Source organism: Pogona vitticeps, chromosome 4 (genome assembly GCF_051106095.1).
Source record: "Pogona vitticeps strain Pit_001003342236 chromosome 4, PviZW2.1, whole genome shotgun sequence".
NCBI classification, from domain to species: domain Eukaryota; kingdom Metazoa; phylum Chordata; class Lepidosauria; order Squamata; family Agamidae; genus Pogona; species Pogona vitticeps.
Genome location: NC_135786.1, coordinates 82,438,811 through 82,453,527, shown reverse-complemented (window position 1 = coordinate 82,453,527; position 14,717 = coordinate 82,438,811). Strand labels below are relative to the sequence as shown.

At 41.6% G+C, this 14,717-nt stretch overlaps 1 protein-coding gene across 2 annotated transcripts in view; it reads right to left on the bottom strand.

The window, feature by feature from the left end:
- The window catches only part of AK5 (adenylate kinase 5), a 132,532-nt gene that overhangs the window by 12,504 nt on the left and 105,311 nt on the right, over nt 1-14,717 (bottom strand). For both annotated transcript variants that reach the window (XM_072997816.2, XM_020794687.3), the window contains exon 11: nt 491-654. In XM_072997816.2, coding sequence (XP_072853917.2) covers nt 491-654 — 164 coding nt within the window. The remainder of the gene's footprint in view (nt 1-490; nt 655-14,717) is intronic.

Below are 14,717 nucleotides of genomic sequence, written 5' to 3'. Positions count from 1 at the left end.
TTTATTTTTTTTTAAAAAAAGCATGCACACACACTGCATAGTCAGATTCATCACACTACAAAGCATGGGCTTTTTGTAAGAAGGAGCTACTAAAACACACTAGACAAAGAGAACACTCCTATGATGTTTTAAGGGCTAACCTGCTTATTGTGTTGCAACTTGAAGGTGCCAAAAGAATCTCTGTCCAAAGAGTCTGTCCAGCCCAGTCTGGTTTTCAGAAAAGTATTGGGGAGAGAGACTCACACAGCTTCCCTGGGCTTCCTTCTCTCAAAAAGCTGACAATTGTACCTCCATCTTTTCCTACCCACAACTCCTCTGGCACCATAGTATTATTGCTGGTTGGTTGGATGCATTTGTGTGTGTGCCTCTCTCTCTCTCTCTCTCTCTCTCTCTCTGTGTGTGCGTGTGCGTGTGTGTGTGTGTGTGTGTGTGTGTGTGTATAGAACAGATCCGTGGTCAGAACCCTTCCCTATCTGAGATGACAGCTTACCTCTGGTACAAGCTCGCCACTCTCGATGGTATCTCGAATGGTCTTGCTCCTTTCCATTAATGATGGCATCTCACGTCGCATGAGCTCTTCAGCAGACAGGTGTTGGAATCCATATTTCTGTGCTAATTTCTCACACAGGGTTCCTTTCCCAGATCCTGGGCCACCTTTTATGGATAGGCAAAAGTTAGAATCCCAACAGCCACCTCAGCAGCAGAGCAAATGAGAAGATATTAATCACTGAAACGGGAGTAGGGTGGAAGTGGAGGAAACAGAGCCCTTCTGCATTCTCCAAGCCCTGGTTTCATTTGTTGAAGTATTATTGTGAAAGTATTTGCAAGCTAAAGCTATCCACTGATTTTATGAAAATCCACCCATGCCCCACATAATGACCAAAAGCCAACAGCTCAGCAGTTGCCCAGAAACTAGTTCTGGGGGGTCATCCTACAGCTTCAGAACAGGTTCCTTGGCAGGCACAGGGAAATAAGAGATGATCTACCCTCCTGCTTCCAATGGATTCGGCTATTCTACCCATGGAAGCCCCCCAATAGAACTTGCCCAGAATCTAAGCAGTCAGTACAAATTGCTAAGAGTGGAAGTTATGTAACCTAAGCCAGTTTTCAGTGAGGCATCTGTTTTCTTTTCAGAAAAAAAAGGTAGAAGACATTACAAATTGTACAGAAGTAATAGGATGTTTTAGGGATATTATTGTGTAGAGGGATTTGTTTTACATACTTATGACACCAGGAGACAAGAAAGAAAAAGGCAAGCTAATTGCAAGAAAGACAGTTTCCCTGCATTTCAAAAGTGGTCAAAATGCAACAACTAGATCCCTCTAGAGTAGACCCACTGGATCAAAGGCTTTGTTACAAATGTTGACTTAAGAGCCAGCAACTGATTCAACGGCCAGCATTCTACTCATTCAGAGCTCTATTGAATGAGTGGTGGGCCTTCCCCACACTTTGGACAAGGAAGTATCTACGGTAGTTAGATATTGTGCAAACATAACTTCTGTTGAAATGAAGACCATCTCCAGTTTGCACAGCACCAGGGTGGAAACTGCAAAAGCTCTGCAGTTGGAGCGTTAGGCTCCATCTTCTGTGAACAGAATATTGTCCGATGGTTGGGATTAGCAATTAGATTTAGGCCACAGCCCATAGCCGAGGCTTTCAAATAATCACAAGCCTTGTAGAGAATAAGAATCATTTCCAAGCAAGTAGTTTTGTAAACTGGATGATTATGAGATGACTCCATTATTCTTCTTTCTTTCCATTTTCCCAAGTACAGCCTCAGGCAGTTCTTGTATCCCAAGTGATCAACACTGATATACACAGACAGGAAGGCCAGTAATTCTTTTGAGCTTATTTGCGGCGCCATATTTTGACACAATTCTGCCACCACCACAGATTTTCTCTACTATTTCTGCTACAAATGAGGCCACTGCTGACAGACTATTTCGAAGCAGCAAAGGAGAAGCACCTGCCTTCCACTCAGTCTGAATTGGACCTGATTTTTAATTGGGTTGAACCATCCATCATTATGGTCTCAGTCAAACTCCTGAAGCCGTTATTGGACCATAGGGTTTACATAACTCCACATGTCAGCCTCTTAGTCTCCACAGGAATAGATCTATCCAATAATTACACCGAGGGCAATTATTGCATATGCCAACTGGTAGGGGAAGAGGTTACTGTTTTTCGTGTGCTTATGTGTGACAACATGTCAACTCTATAACTACAGTTAACACTTGCTGAGAAATGATAACCGTTGTGAGTGTATGTGGGTGGCCGATGCTGCCCATTTACTATTCTGGAACGCTATATTGTAACAAAAAGCCAAAGCTGCAAGGGCGCAAACAAGAAATGAAGATCAGTGGACAAGAGACAGCTAATTGCCACCTACTGCATGACTTGTTACAGAGAATGAATGTGAAAACTTGTTTCTTCCCTCATGAAAAACGAGGAGCCTGATCATCAAGAAACAAGATCTAATGGAAGGATCTTTTTTAGATTTGTTTGTTCTTTCTGTCAGTTTCTTCACAGTAATAACAACCTGTGCCTTAGAAAAAGGGTGTAAAATACCTTTCCACTGAGTGATAAAATAAGCTTAAAAGCCCAGCCAGAGCTGTGGAATGGTCCTTTCCTTCAAATTCTTTTCTTACTCCTCAAAGCAAATTCAACTTTTCAATTAGCATGCATTTCCAATTGCTTCCAAATGTAAACAAATGTACTGTACTATAAACCAAAGAAGACCTCAAAGGAGTTCAGTGTTCAAAATTTTAAAGCTTTTTGGTTCATTTCAACCCAAGTCCTTTGGCATCAAAAAATGACAGATTTGCAGCTGGGCCCAAAAGGAGGACTGACATTTACGCTCCTCTAACACAACAGGAGTGATGTATTTGTTCCTGAGGCTCTCACTTGGTGCCATCATTTGTTGCTTCACTGCTTTTTGGATAAGGGTGGCCACGGGGAAGCTCTTTTTACAGTCTAACAGGCTGAGGCAGTTTTGAGAGACTCCATTTCCCCCTCTTTGAGGGAAGTGGCAAAAATAAATAAATCAAATCTGGGTTTCCAGATTTGATGTGCCTTTCCTTTTGGGATGGAAACACCTGTAACCTGTGCAAACAGAAACCATTGCTCCTCAGTGCCTCCATGAGCAGCAGAACACTTTTTGTCCTACATAAGAAAAATATAGGAGTTGTGGGGGAGTGAAGGCTTCAAAACAACTGACCCACAGGCTTTACAGAGATCACATTTTGTCTGCTCCTGGTCTATAGCATCCGCTTCCATTTGGCTTGTCCTACCTGGAGTAAAACAGCCACAATTAAGATTGCTATCTTCATATACCGTTCCACTGAAAACGAGTAGGTCCCCCCTCCACCCCAAAACCCTGTTGATACCCACTTGTTATAATTTTGTGTACTGAATGTGCCACTTTGATTGCAAAAAAAGAGATTATGCCCTTAACAATAGGAGAATTTGTTAAGAATTAGTATCAATGATGTCTCTCATGGTCAATAAAACATACCAATATTTTCTCTCAGAATCAACCCTGTCAGTAGACAGAGTGAGGAAATTGCCTCAGGCAGCATGGGGCAGCCTCCTGACTTTTCCTCCCCACACCCCAATTCCCTACCAATTCTCTTCTATTGGAGAACAGGCTGTCTAGGCTTCACAACTTGTCTGTAGCTTATTACACAGCCCAAAGTGCCTCAGATTCCTTGGTGAACACTATGCCATCAGTAATGTTATGCATTCATGGCATAACAGCATATAATTTCCTTCCTGGTTGCACAATGGCAATAGGACCATGAGCCCTCTTTACAGATTGTGATCAACACGCATAGTAAATTCTGAATATCTCAGCAAGGAGTATCAGCAGTGGCACAGCCTACCAGCTCTCCATTGCTGAGCGCATAGTTCCTAGTCAAACATAAAAAAAACAGCATGTGAAGCCCCAGGGAGTTGCTGTCACAGAGGGATGCACCTCTAGGAAATCAAGCAATATTCCTCTCTCTGAGCAGGCGCTTGCTAGAGTGAAATCTATCACTTTTTGCTTCCCTTTAAAAAAATAAAACTGAAGTGGGGCATGTAAGTGTTTCTAAATGTAAAAGTTTAAAATGGACCATGCTACGTGCTATAAATTCCAGCTCTAATGTCTGCAAAACATTTTGGATAAGGAATAGAATTTGTTTCCTTCGCATCCACAGAGATTAATGAATGCAAGCTAGTTGTGGGATTATATAAGCTCATGCTAAATATGTGGCTGTGGGAATGGAGTCCTGAACAATAAATCAGGCTACATGTTGACTGCAATTTAGCTCTTTAAAAAAATAACTTGTTTGTACTAAGCCTGGCACACAGGCACCTCCAACTGCTCTTAAAGCCTTAACAATCAATAGCCTACATCTGTTCTGAAGATTTAACTTGGCTGGAAATACATGTGATGCGCTTATCTGCATGAAGAAATGAGATACAGAATGCACCCCGGTGTCCTTTCTTAAACAAGGAGGGAAAGGCAAATATTTATTAATGTATTTAGATTTTTATCCCTTCTAATCCAAAAGCTCTGAAAGAGAAATGATACACTGAAATCCGCTTAACAACAGATTAAAACACCTGAAATAGGAAAAAGGTGCATCTTATTTAGATCAGTGTTGAGTATATGTTACACACTTTCCTGTGCATGTGATATTATATTGCTACTTTATGCTACTTTTCATTGTATTTTTGTGTTATAGTCACATCTGGATATATCTGCTGGTCAGTGACCATAATAAAGCTCATTCATTCATTCACTTTCCTATACTGTCACAATTTTTATCCTTTTGACTAGTTTTACACCAGTGTTTTGACTGGATTGTATTTCCAGTTAGTGTTGAAAACTATCCAGGGGCCTTTTTGAACAAGTGTTTTGAATTAATTAATCTGCCCTTCCTCGTCATTTCTAGCTCAGCACACACACTCCACAACAAACCCCAACCTATATAAATGTACAAGAGGTGCCCCATGAAAAAAAGGATTATTCTGGCTGTTGTGCAAAGCAAGTACTGTAACCTGTATAGCATAAACACTATATCATGGGCAGGCAGTAGATGAGGTTTCAGATGTTGCAGGACTAAAACCTCAATCATATCTCACTATTAGCCATGATGGCCAGGACCGGAGCAAATTGCAGGCATGGGAATTGCAGTTCAGCAGCTGGAGAACCAAATTTTGCCCACTCCCTGCTCTACAGACTCTCTTTATAATCTCTCCCATAGCATCTAGTCCAAACCTAGTTTTAGCCCACGTGAAGTGATGCACATTTGCTTATACCAACACCCCAGTAATACTTTTATTAAGGGAGTAAGCGACTCTATGCCCATTCACTCGTAAACTGAATATAGCAAGACAGACAAAGACTTAAATTGCTTCTATAACAATGTAGGATAACCTGTTAAACTTCTGGATGTATTCATTAGAAATTTACCTTAGAAAGAAGGGCCACGAATGCCGAAATAAAATCCTTTGGAAAAAAAGAGTCACTTGGATTTAGAAATGTGTAACAGTGGTGGTTCAAACCAGATCTTGGAAATGTAACCAATAGTTGCTGATTGCCATGTGCTGTCAAATTGATTCAACTTAACGGGCAACTACATTGGCTCAATTTATGTTGGATTGGGCACAGATGAATTTGAACCAAAACCCAGTGACTACATGTTGTAAAGCTCAATAAGATGAACCCTGTTGTGGAATCATATTTTATGTTGCTTTTGTTTTTCTATCAACAGAGGTGGCTAAAATTTCCTTTATCAGCTTGACACCATCACTTTTGTCCACTTTCTGCCCAGTGTGATCAGAGGAGAGTGATCCTCTGATCACTCTCCTGGTCTTGCAAGATCATAATCTCCCATCTGCATATTTCTCTCTCGTTTGTTTTCCCCTCTTTTTCTTTTTAATGATCGGAACTGCTGTGATGCCCTCACCCTCACCTTCTCTCACTCTCTCTCCCAATTAGTCTTTACTGTTAGCTCAGTTTCTTATTAGTCAGGTTGCCAGGGACTGTGAGGTGAGCGTAAACTTATCAGCTTTTGACTCAGCCTTTAAGTCCTTTCCCATCACAGAGCTAGGACTCAAAAAACTGCCAATTAGCACCTTGTTAGCTCAGCAGCTTCTGCTGTCAGAAATCCATGCAAACAGCTATCTGCCTGTGGCTTGCTAACTTTTGAAATTCTCATCTGGACAGCTACACTGATTCACTGAGAGAAACCCAATTCGATAAACTGTAAATACCCAGTAGATCAAACTGTATTTTCCCTGCTCTATAATCTTACCCTTATAGGGACTCTAATAGGGTTTTCAAGGTAGATGAGATATTTAACAAATAGTTTTATCAATTCCAACCTAGCCCCCAGTGAATTTCATGGCCAAATGAAGATTCAAACCCAGAAATCCTGGGTTCAGTCTGTCAGCTATCTACTTCACCACACAGAGTAACTGATGGCAGAAGTTCAGAAACTAGCACTTGCCACTTCCTCTCAAGATTTTCCAGTTGTAAAAGATGCAATTGCTACTCCCTGGCAAGGCCCTCCTTCAGGATTGAACTTGACACTGTAAGGAAAAATGATTAATGGACAGGATCAGCTGAAAATATTTTACTGCATAAGGAACAGCAGCCAATGGCTCCCTTCCCAACAAAGTCATGGTGCATAATACAATGCCAAACAAATTATTTTGAAACCTGGGAAGAATGCTCTATAACCCCTCTTTGCATCTCCTTGGCAGTAAAAGTAGTGTAGTAACACATTAGCAATGGACAATTTTTCATGATATTGTGCAGCAGAGCAAATCAGAATTCTGCAAGACAATTCTAAAAACGGGGATAGCCCAGATGAAAAATTGTAATTTTAAAATTGGGCTTCAGAACAGCATCAAATATGCCCATATTAGGCTTAGCAGGCAGTCTGCTCTTCCTCTCTGCCAAATGTGGGGAAGTTTAGACAAATAGTTTTTGAGCTGTGATTTTTTTTTAAAAAAATAAAACTAGTCCATCCTATTCTGAAATAGGCAACCCCAAACAACCCCAGATTTAAAATGTATCACATAAATCCAAAAGACCAATCTTGTTTATCTTGAAATTAAATGGTTGGCCGCACCCACTTTTTTAATTTGGAAATAATCAGGGCTGCAGGGGCTGAAATCAAAAAAGGCCTTTCAAATGGGAAAATCAGTGACTTTGTTATAACACTGAGTGCGCATGCTATAGGCTTGCCAGCAAGAGCTTCATGAAATGATACATTGCATACATTGGTGTGCAGTGGGAGGGAGATACTTTGAGGGCTGCAGAGCAATGAAAGGTCACAGAAACTTTGTCGAAAGACAGTTTTTCTTTAATAAGTAGGAGGAGGGACAGGTTTGCCTTAAAGAAATTAATGGACTGACAGTCGTCCAGAAAGTTGGACATATCACCACATATCTTCAGGGAATTGGCAAACACCTTTGTAAGGCATATTTGAAGTGTTCCCCCTTATCTTAGAAAAACAAATAGCGCTTGTGTTTGTTCTAGCACTTCCAGCAAGCATTCAATATTTCTGAAACCAAACAGTCGTCCCCAAAAGTTTTCAAAGGGAAAAACAGCTCCTAATCTGGAGCAATCTGAACTTTCAACCCTATCAATCAGGACCCAATTAGCTAACTCTTCACTAACTTGTAAATTTTTTTCTGGCCAAATAAGCTTCTGGGATTCTTGTTTGCAAGCAGACTCTGTGTCTGTGTAAAAATGCAGACACAAGAAGAGTATTAAAATGGCACAACATTTCAAATGAATTGATTTCTCCCCTCACCCATGCTTTTCTTCACTGTCCGTCTTGTACACAGTATGGAAGATTTTGACTTTGCTATAATTTTGCTCACTTCCAGCCTCCTTTTTTTATTTCAAAAGGTGAGGGGGACATCTTTTGGAAAACATGCTGGCAACATGTTTGTAGTTTTTGGTCTGATACATATTTTCTTCCTCGGGTTGTCTACTCTGAAGAAAGGGTTTAGAAATTGAAACAGCTTTCCAGTCTGCATTCTGTGGAGCAGGCATGACAATGTAAGTTTACCTGAGAAGTTAAATAATGTGCATGTTTCTCTCTTGCATGTGCTGCAATTTGCTCCCCCATTTCATAAGTCCAATACAGCCCTTCAGAATATTTTGGGGCAGAGCGACTACAGCCGCATCCCAGCTGTTCTTGCTTCTCCATTCTCCCAACAACCATAGTACAGATCTAGGCATCTATTGCTTGGAAAACATGGATGATCATCAAGTGCTGTGATGAAACCTCTGCTTTGAGGCACTTGAAAGGAGCTTATATATGTATAGATGAGGTTAGTCACATTAATGAATTAACTCATCTTGAACTGATTCCAGATGTGTGTAGAGAAATATGCCTCTGACTTCTTATTTCAAATGTTGGATTTGCAGATTCAGAGGATGGAGGTCTTTCGACTTCCTTCTTGTCTGCATCAGGAATCTCCCTTTTCTTTGCTGAAGCATGGTACAGTGGTGCCTTGAGTTACGAATGTCCCTACTTACGACCATTTTGAGTTGCGACCAGCTCCGACTGCAAAATTTTGCTTCTACTTGCGACCAGAGCTTCCACTTACGAACAAAAAAAGGCAGGGAAAAAAGGTGGAAAATTCAAATTGCTAACTGTAGGTGGTGACGAGGCTGCTTCTTTGTAGCTCTTTTGCCTCAGCAGTTAGACAGCGTGCATTGGAGGAGGTTTGGGACTGCCTCGCTTCTGCTTCTGAGTGAGCATGTGTGTGTGTGTTGGCAGGGAGGCTTCAGGCTGCCTGGTAAGGCAAGGTGCTGTTTTCTGCTTTTTAAAAACTGTTCTGGGTGTTTTTGCAGTGTGGTGTTGGGCTGTGGGGGGTTATGTATCTGTGCTGTGATGGGTCTTGGAGGGTTTTTTTGCTTTTTGGTTCCCCCCCATTTCCGATGGGTCTTGGGGGGTTTTGTTGCTTTTTGGAGTGTTTTTTCCCATTTCCAATGGGTCGGGGGGGTTGTTTTTTTGTCCCCCCCCATTTCTGATGGGTCTTGGGGGGGTTGGTTGAATTTTGGAGGGCTTTCCCCATTTCTGATGGGTCTTGGGGGTTTTGTTTGTTTTTTGGCTTCCCCCCATTTCCGATGGGTCTTGGGGGGGTTTTGGTTGCTTTTTGTTTTTTTCCCCCATTTCTGATGGGTCCTGCATGCTTCCCTTGCTTTTTACTTTGTTTTCTTTGCATTTTCAACATGCCCCCTTTGTTCTCTGTGCATTTCTGATCTGCTCTGTTTGTTTTCTGTGCATTTCCATTGGGTCTTTCACGCTTGATTGCTTTTCTCCCCACCACCACCTTTGGCTGGAAGGGATTAACTGTGTTTCCAATGAGTCTTGCAGTGATTTTTTTGTGTTTTTTTTTTCTTCAGCTGGAACAGATTAATTGCATTTCAATGCGTTCCTATGGGAAATGGTGCTTCGATTTACAACCTTTTCGAGTTACATCCATCTTCTGGAACAGATTATGGCCATAAATCGAGGCAACCCCGGATCTATCTGAACTTCATCTTTGCTCCTTGTTTTTGAATCTGGATGCTGTCAATGTTTCAAATACAAGGTGATGGTTCATACATTCTGATATTAAGGAGGAGGCTGAGAGAATAACAGAGTCTATTTGCTGCTCCCTTCATCTTGAATTGGAGCAGCCGATCCATAAATACAGAAAGGTGTGGGATGTTGAACTTGATTTAACATAATGTTTTTCAATCCAAAAGACACAGCCCATTAGATAGGTATTTAATTTCCCTCCCAAAGGTGGGAAGGAAGCATATTTGGTGCTATTCTCAAGCCCAGTTTTAAGGTTACAATTTTTGTCTGGGCTCCCCACATTTTTAGAATCATCTTGTTCAATGCTGATTTGCTGCACTGCACAATATCATAAGTAAATCCTCAGTAAGCATTATTTTGCAAAGAAGGACCCACACTGCACATCCCTGAGGGTGATTTAAAATCAGATTTTTCAACAACTACACATATCTTTCTTTGAGCCTTCTCTCGATTTCTGGATGTGTTGTGCTCCACTCTTCAGCATAAAAGAAAATAAGCTCTCAAGGAACATGTCTGAGCCTATATGTTTGGGTGAACTGTGTACAGGGTTACATAAGGCAGAAACACTCCGTCTTCATGCAGATCTCTTTGAGATACCTTCCAATGCACAGACATGTACTTGAGTGCATGTACTTAACATGAGAGACTTCTTTCTTCTAGCCATTTTGTTTTGTGCCTCCAAGCAACAGATACCTACAAAATGTGTTGAGAAACAACCCTGACAATTGTTTGTGTTTGGGTGAGAAAAAAGGAGTTGGATTCTGGGATCTTCCCCTGCTTGGAGTCTCTTTGTGAATGGTAGTATCTTGTAGACCATCTTGACAGCTGACATTGGTGTTGTCAACATCCAGGCTGCCCTTTGCTATGTAACTCTTGGCATCCTTTTCTCTTGATGGCCATACGGGCATGATATTGTGCAGCAATATTGGGCCATTTCCTGGCATTCTGAATTATGGATACAGAAGCACAATATCCCATGTTCTTAAACTGGAGGTGTTTTTTTTAAGAATTGATAATATTTCTGCCTGAAGCAGCTCCCCCACTATATCTAAAAGACTGATCCTGCTAACTCACCAGCAATCACAGTAAAGGGAAAGCAGCTGGGGGTGGGATGGGAATCTGGAATGAAGAAAGAGGAGAGAGGCACATCTCCTCCCTTCTGCCATTTTGCTGCTTCATATCACTCCCCTCTCTAAAATTGGTGTCTTTATTTTTGTAACGAGAAGCAAAACAAGATCATCATCAGTTGTTAAAATGTATTTGCACGCAGTGTTTAGCTCAAACCTCAGACGGTAATCTACAGGTAAAGAAAGTTCAGAGCTTAAAGGGGAAAAATTGTTTTACAAGCCCAAAGCCAACCTTCCAAACATATGTATGAGATCAATAAGGCAAACATGAAAATATGGTCCCAGGAAGATCTTTCTGCATTGCAAACAGGGACAGCTTTCCTGTAGCTTAGTTAGCTAGACAATGTTCTATTTATTCATCTCCCATCTGTGCTTGAAATCTGAATCCCGTTTCATATGAGGAAAGGGAAACTGCAATGAATACATCTCCATAGTGCACAGTACTTAAAGATTGATTTTGCTAATAATACAGCCTTGTTCTTTCGGCGCCAGAAAGGAAGCACCAGGCTGTCAGTAGATCCATCTGGAGTATTAACAGATACTTATACACTATAATAGTTGTCCCCTAGCATTTTATAACCCTGACTATACATTTTTATACAAAAACAACCACAGCAAGCGCCAGATGGATGGTGGAGTGGGCTGGGGGACAATTTCCTTGCACCAGTTTATGAAGTTGTTGCTGATATTAAATCATCTTTAACTTTGATTATGCTATCAAGAACAAGGTAACACATCAGCCTTCCTCAATGTGTTGCCCTCCAGGTGTGCTGGACTGATCATTCCCAGCCAGCATGACTGTAATGGAAAGGAATAATGGGAGTTGTAGTCCAACAAAAATACTCAGATTCAGTACAAAACCTACGATTCTGTAAAGTAGGACCTTGGCAACAGTCAGTGGCTCTCAAGGTGAAAAGACCAAGAGGTTCTTTTAGAAGGGTCTACAACATTATCTGCCACCATGTTCAGGTTTCTCTGTACCCTCAACTGAGCTGCAATCCTCACCATAACAGAAGGGAAGAGGATGGCTTTCTACAGCAACAACTTCCTGTTGTGAGCTATGCACTTATTACTCAAATTATTTTGCAGTGGCAGTTCTGCCAGAGTCACTCATTTTAGCCACACCGGGCAGCTGAGGGGGCCTAACGCTGAGGGAGGTCCAGAAGGAAAGAATGAGGAACAGGGCCTTCTTGGCAGTGGCCCCTCGCCTTTGGAACAACTTGCCAGTGGAGATCCGCCTGGCTCCCTCTCTGGGTGTTTTGAGGAATAAATTTAAAACTTGGCTATGTGGACAGGCTTTCCCTCCTGCCGTTTCTTAATTTCTTATACTCTCACCACGTTGGATCTATAATACTGTATATGTATTTTGGTTTTGGTTTTTTTTTAATTTGTAAACCGCCCAGAGTAGACCTTTGGTCTACATGGGCAGGATAGAAATCCAATAAATAAATCAATAATGGGCAATTTAGATCTGTTAGCTTTACAAAAGAACTGGTGGAGGTGAAAACTACTAGAATTGGCAGCTCAGCATAGTTGCCTGCAGTTTCAGACTCCCCTTACAGGCGTTGCTATAAGAACTTCAGAACACGGCCAAAGAGCCCAAAAAAGTCACAACAACCGCTATAAGAACTGTTATAATGAGCATCTACACTTAAATATGTCCTGCTACGCTGATGGCAATGATGCTACTTTTGCCTTATTTTCCCACACAGGGCAGAAAAAGGCTTCTTTCCGATTGAAACAAAAACAGAAACCCCTTTGAGCCAGAGATAATTTGGGAAATTGCATCTTCTGCCTCTGACTGATTCAGCAGCCACTAGCCTCTCAGGTGCATAGCTCAGAGTGACCCTGGAGTATCTGTCTATCATTGGAATGCTTGGATAACTGCAGAGAACGCAGCACCTTGCACATGTAAACAGGGAACAGAAGTTTCCACTGCTACAAAATACAGTGGCTTGCCTCTTTACAGCGATGTGTTTCCAAGCGCACATGGCACTGGTACTCTACGCAGTGTGTGGGTTGGCAATCTAATCGCTTCCGAATACAACTCAAAGTACTTGCTGCTAATGAAGTCATGCAGAGCTTCTATTTTAGGATTATCACCAGATTGCCAGGTTGTTATACTATTGGCAAGCAACCTAGTGTTCTTGGCAGTAGACCTAGTGATTAAAACTCATCTGGATTCTGTTAAGAGTTTCATAATGCCCACTGGTGCCTTCCTGCACCACAGAAAGTTGCCACGAACAGAGCGTCAGGAATCGTAGCATCTCCAGGAATCTCAGTGGTATGCATCAAGCATCTGTAGTGGCAGCAACAGAGCTACTCCCAGTGGACGGGGGCAATGACACATGGTGCCCACTCCTCCAGGAAGTTGCCCACCTCTTTTACAATTGAATGAGCTAATATTGCTGGGCACACATGTGGAAAGCACAAACACCTTTGATTGAAAAAGAGGAAGTGGGTAGGGGCCATATCTCCTGTTTTGCTAATACTGCCACAGTTGATGTGAGATAAAGGAACATGTAATCATGGTCAATATTTTTTAACACATCTGCTTGCAAACACCCACAAACAGGCCTTTTGAGCTTCTGTAGCGAAGCCTGCACTACTAAAATAATTGCTGTCACTCTCCTGAAAAAACTGGCAAAATTACCTGCAGAATTTTCTATGAGGGGACTTCTGTTATGGTGTGTATGCGATGTGCTCTCAAGCTGAACCAATTCCTAGCAACCCAAACACAGCTTTCAAGGTTATGTGAAATATTTTGGAATAATTTTACAAGTCCTCTCCTCTCCCATGAGCTTTGATGGCTGAGCAGAGATTTGAATCCAGATCTCCTGAGTCCTAGTCTGTTCACTCTGTCTACTGCACTACACCACACCACACTATACTACATTACACTGGGTAACTCAGTGTTAATGGAGGGTGTTCTAAAGCCATAGATATTTCTTCCTTGGTGCAGAGTCTTTCTTCTATAAATGCACAAAAGTGGCAGTGTTCTTCATGCCATCATTTGCAATGTACTAAGTTTTGTGTGACTGATGTTTAGCAGAGATTTACTTTTGGGACTATACCTCTCAGAATTTCTCTCCAATCACACTGAGGGATTCAGGGAAGTCTATCATCCAAAAGCTGGCTGGATAGCTCAGTGAGTGTGAAGTCTAAAGTCAGGAGTTTGATTCCCCACTGTGCCTCCAGGGGAAAAGAGCTGGCCTGGGTGGCCTTCGGCAAGCCACACAGTCCTAGGGTGTCCCCAAAAGAAGGGAACCACTTCTGTGTACCCTCTACAAATCCTTGCAAGGGTTTGCCATCAGTCAGAAGTGACTTGACGGCACAGAAAAGAAATAACCCCCCCCCCAAAAAAAATTTCCTCCAAGCTCCTGAATGGACCTAACGGAACAGCTGATAATGAGTCACCACTGCCTGCTTGATTCAGCTCTTGATCATAAGAGAAGGAAAAGCAGTAGCAGAAGGCATGTTTTCTGAACAAATCTTTCTCAAAACAGCCTGTTCTTCCAAAAAAAAGCTTCAGCCTTCAAAATTCAAGTTTTTCCAACAATGTTGTAAGTTGAAAGTATTATGGGAACTCTTTAGAACTGACCTAAAACATTATTCCCAAAAATTCCACTGGCATTTCAATCAGATACAATCCACCCAAAAATACTATTATAAAAGTATTAATAACCCAGGCAAAAGTTTCAAATGCACAGGGCAGCTTGATACTCTGGTATGTGATTTATATGCATCCTGTGACTTACTCGTATTCTAGTAAGTCACAGAACGCATACAAATTATACATGTGCCCTTTTAAAAAAATGCTGATAAAACTGGAGACAAGGATGGGGCTGATATTGGAGGGAAAGAATAAGGATGAAGATGGGCTTTCTGTACAAATAGGGGGTACCTCTGAGGCATGCAGCAAAATCCTGCTTTTTTAAAAAAAGAGAGAAGCTCTAGATCAGAGAGCTGGGAATCAAGATGAAGCCTAACAAGT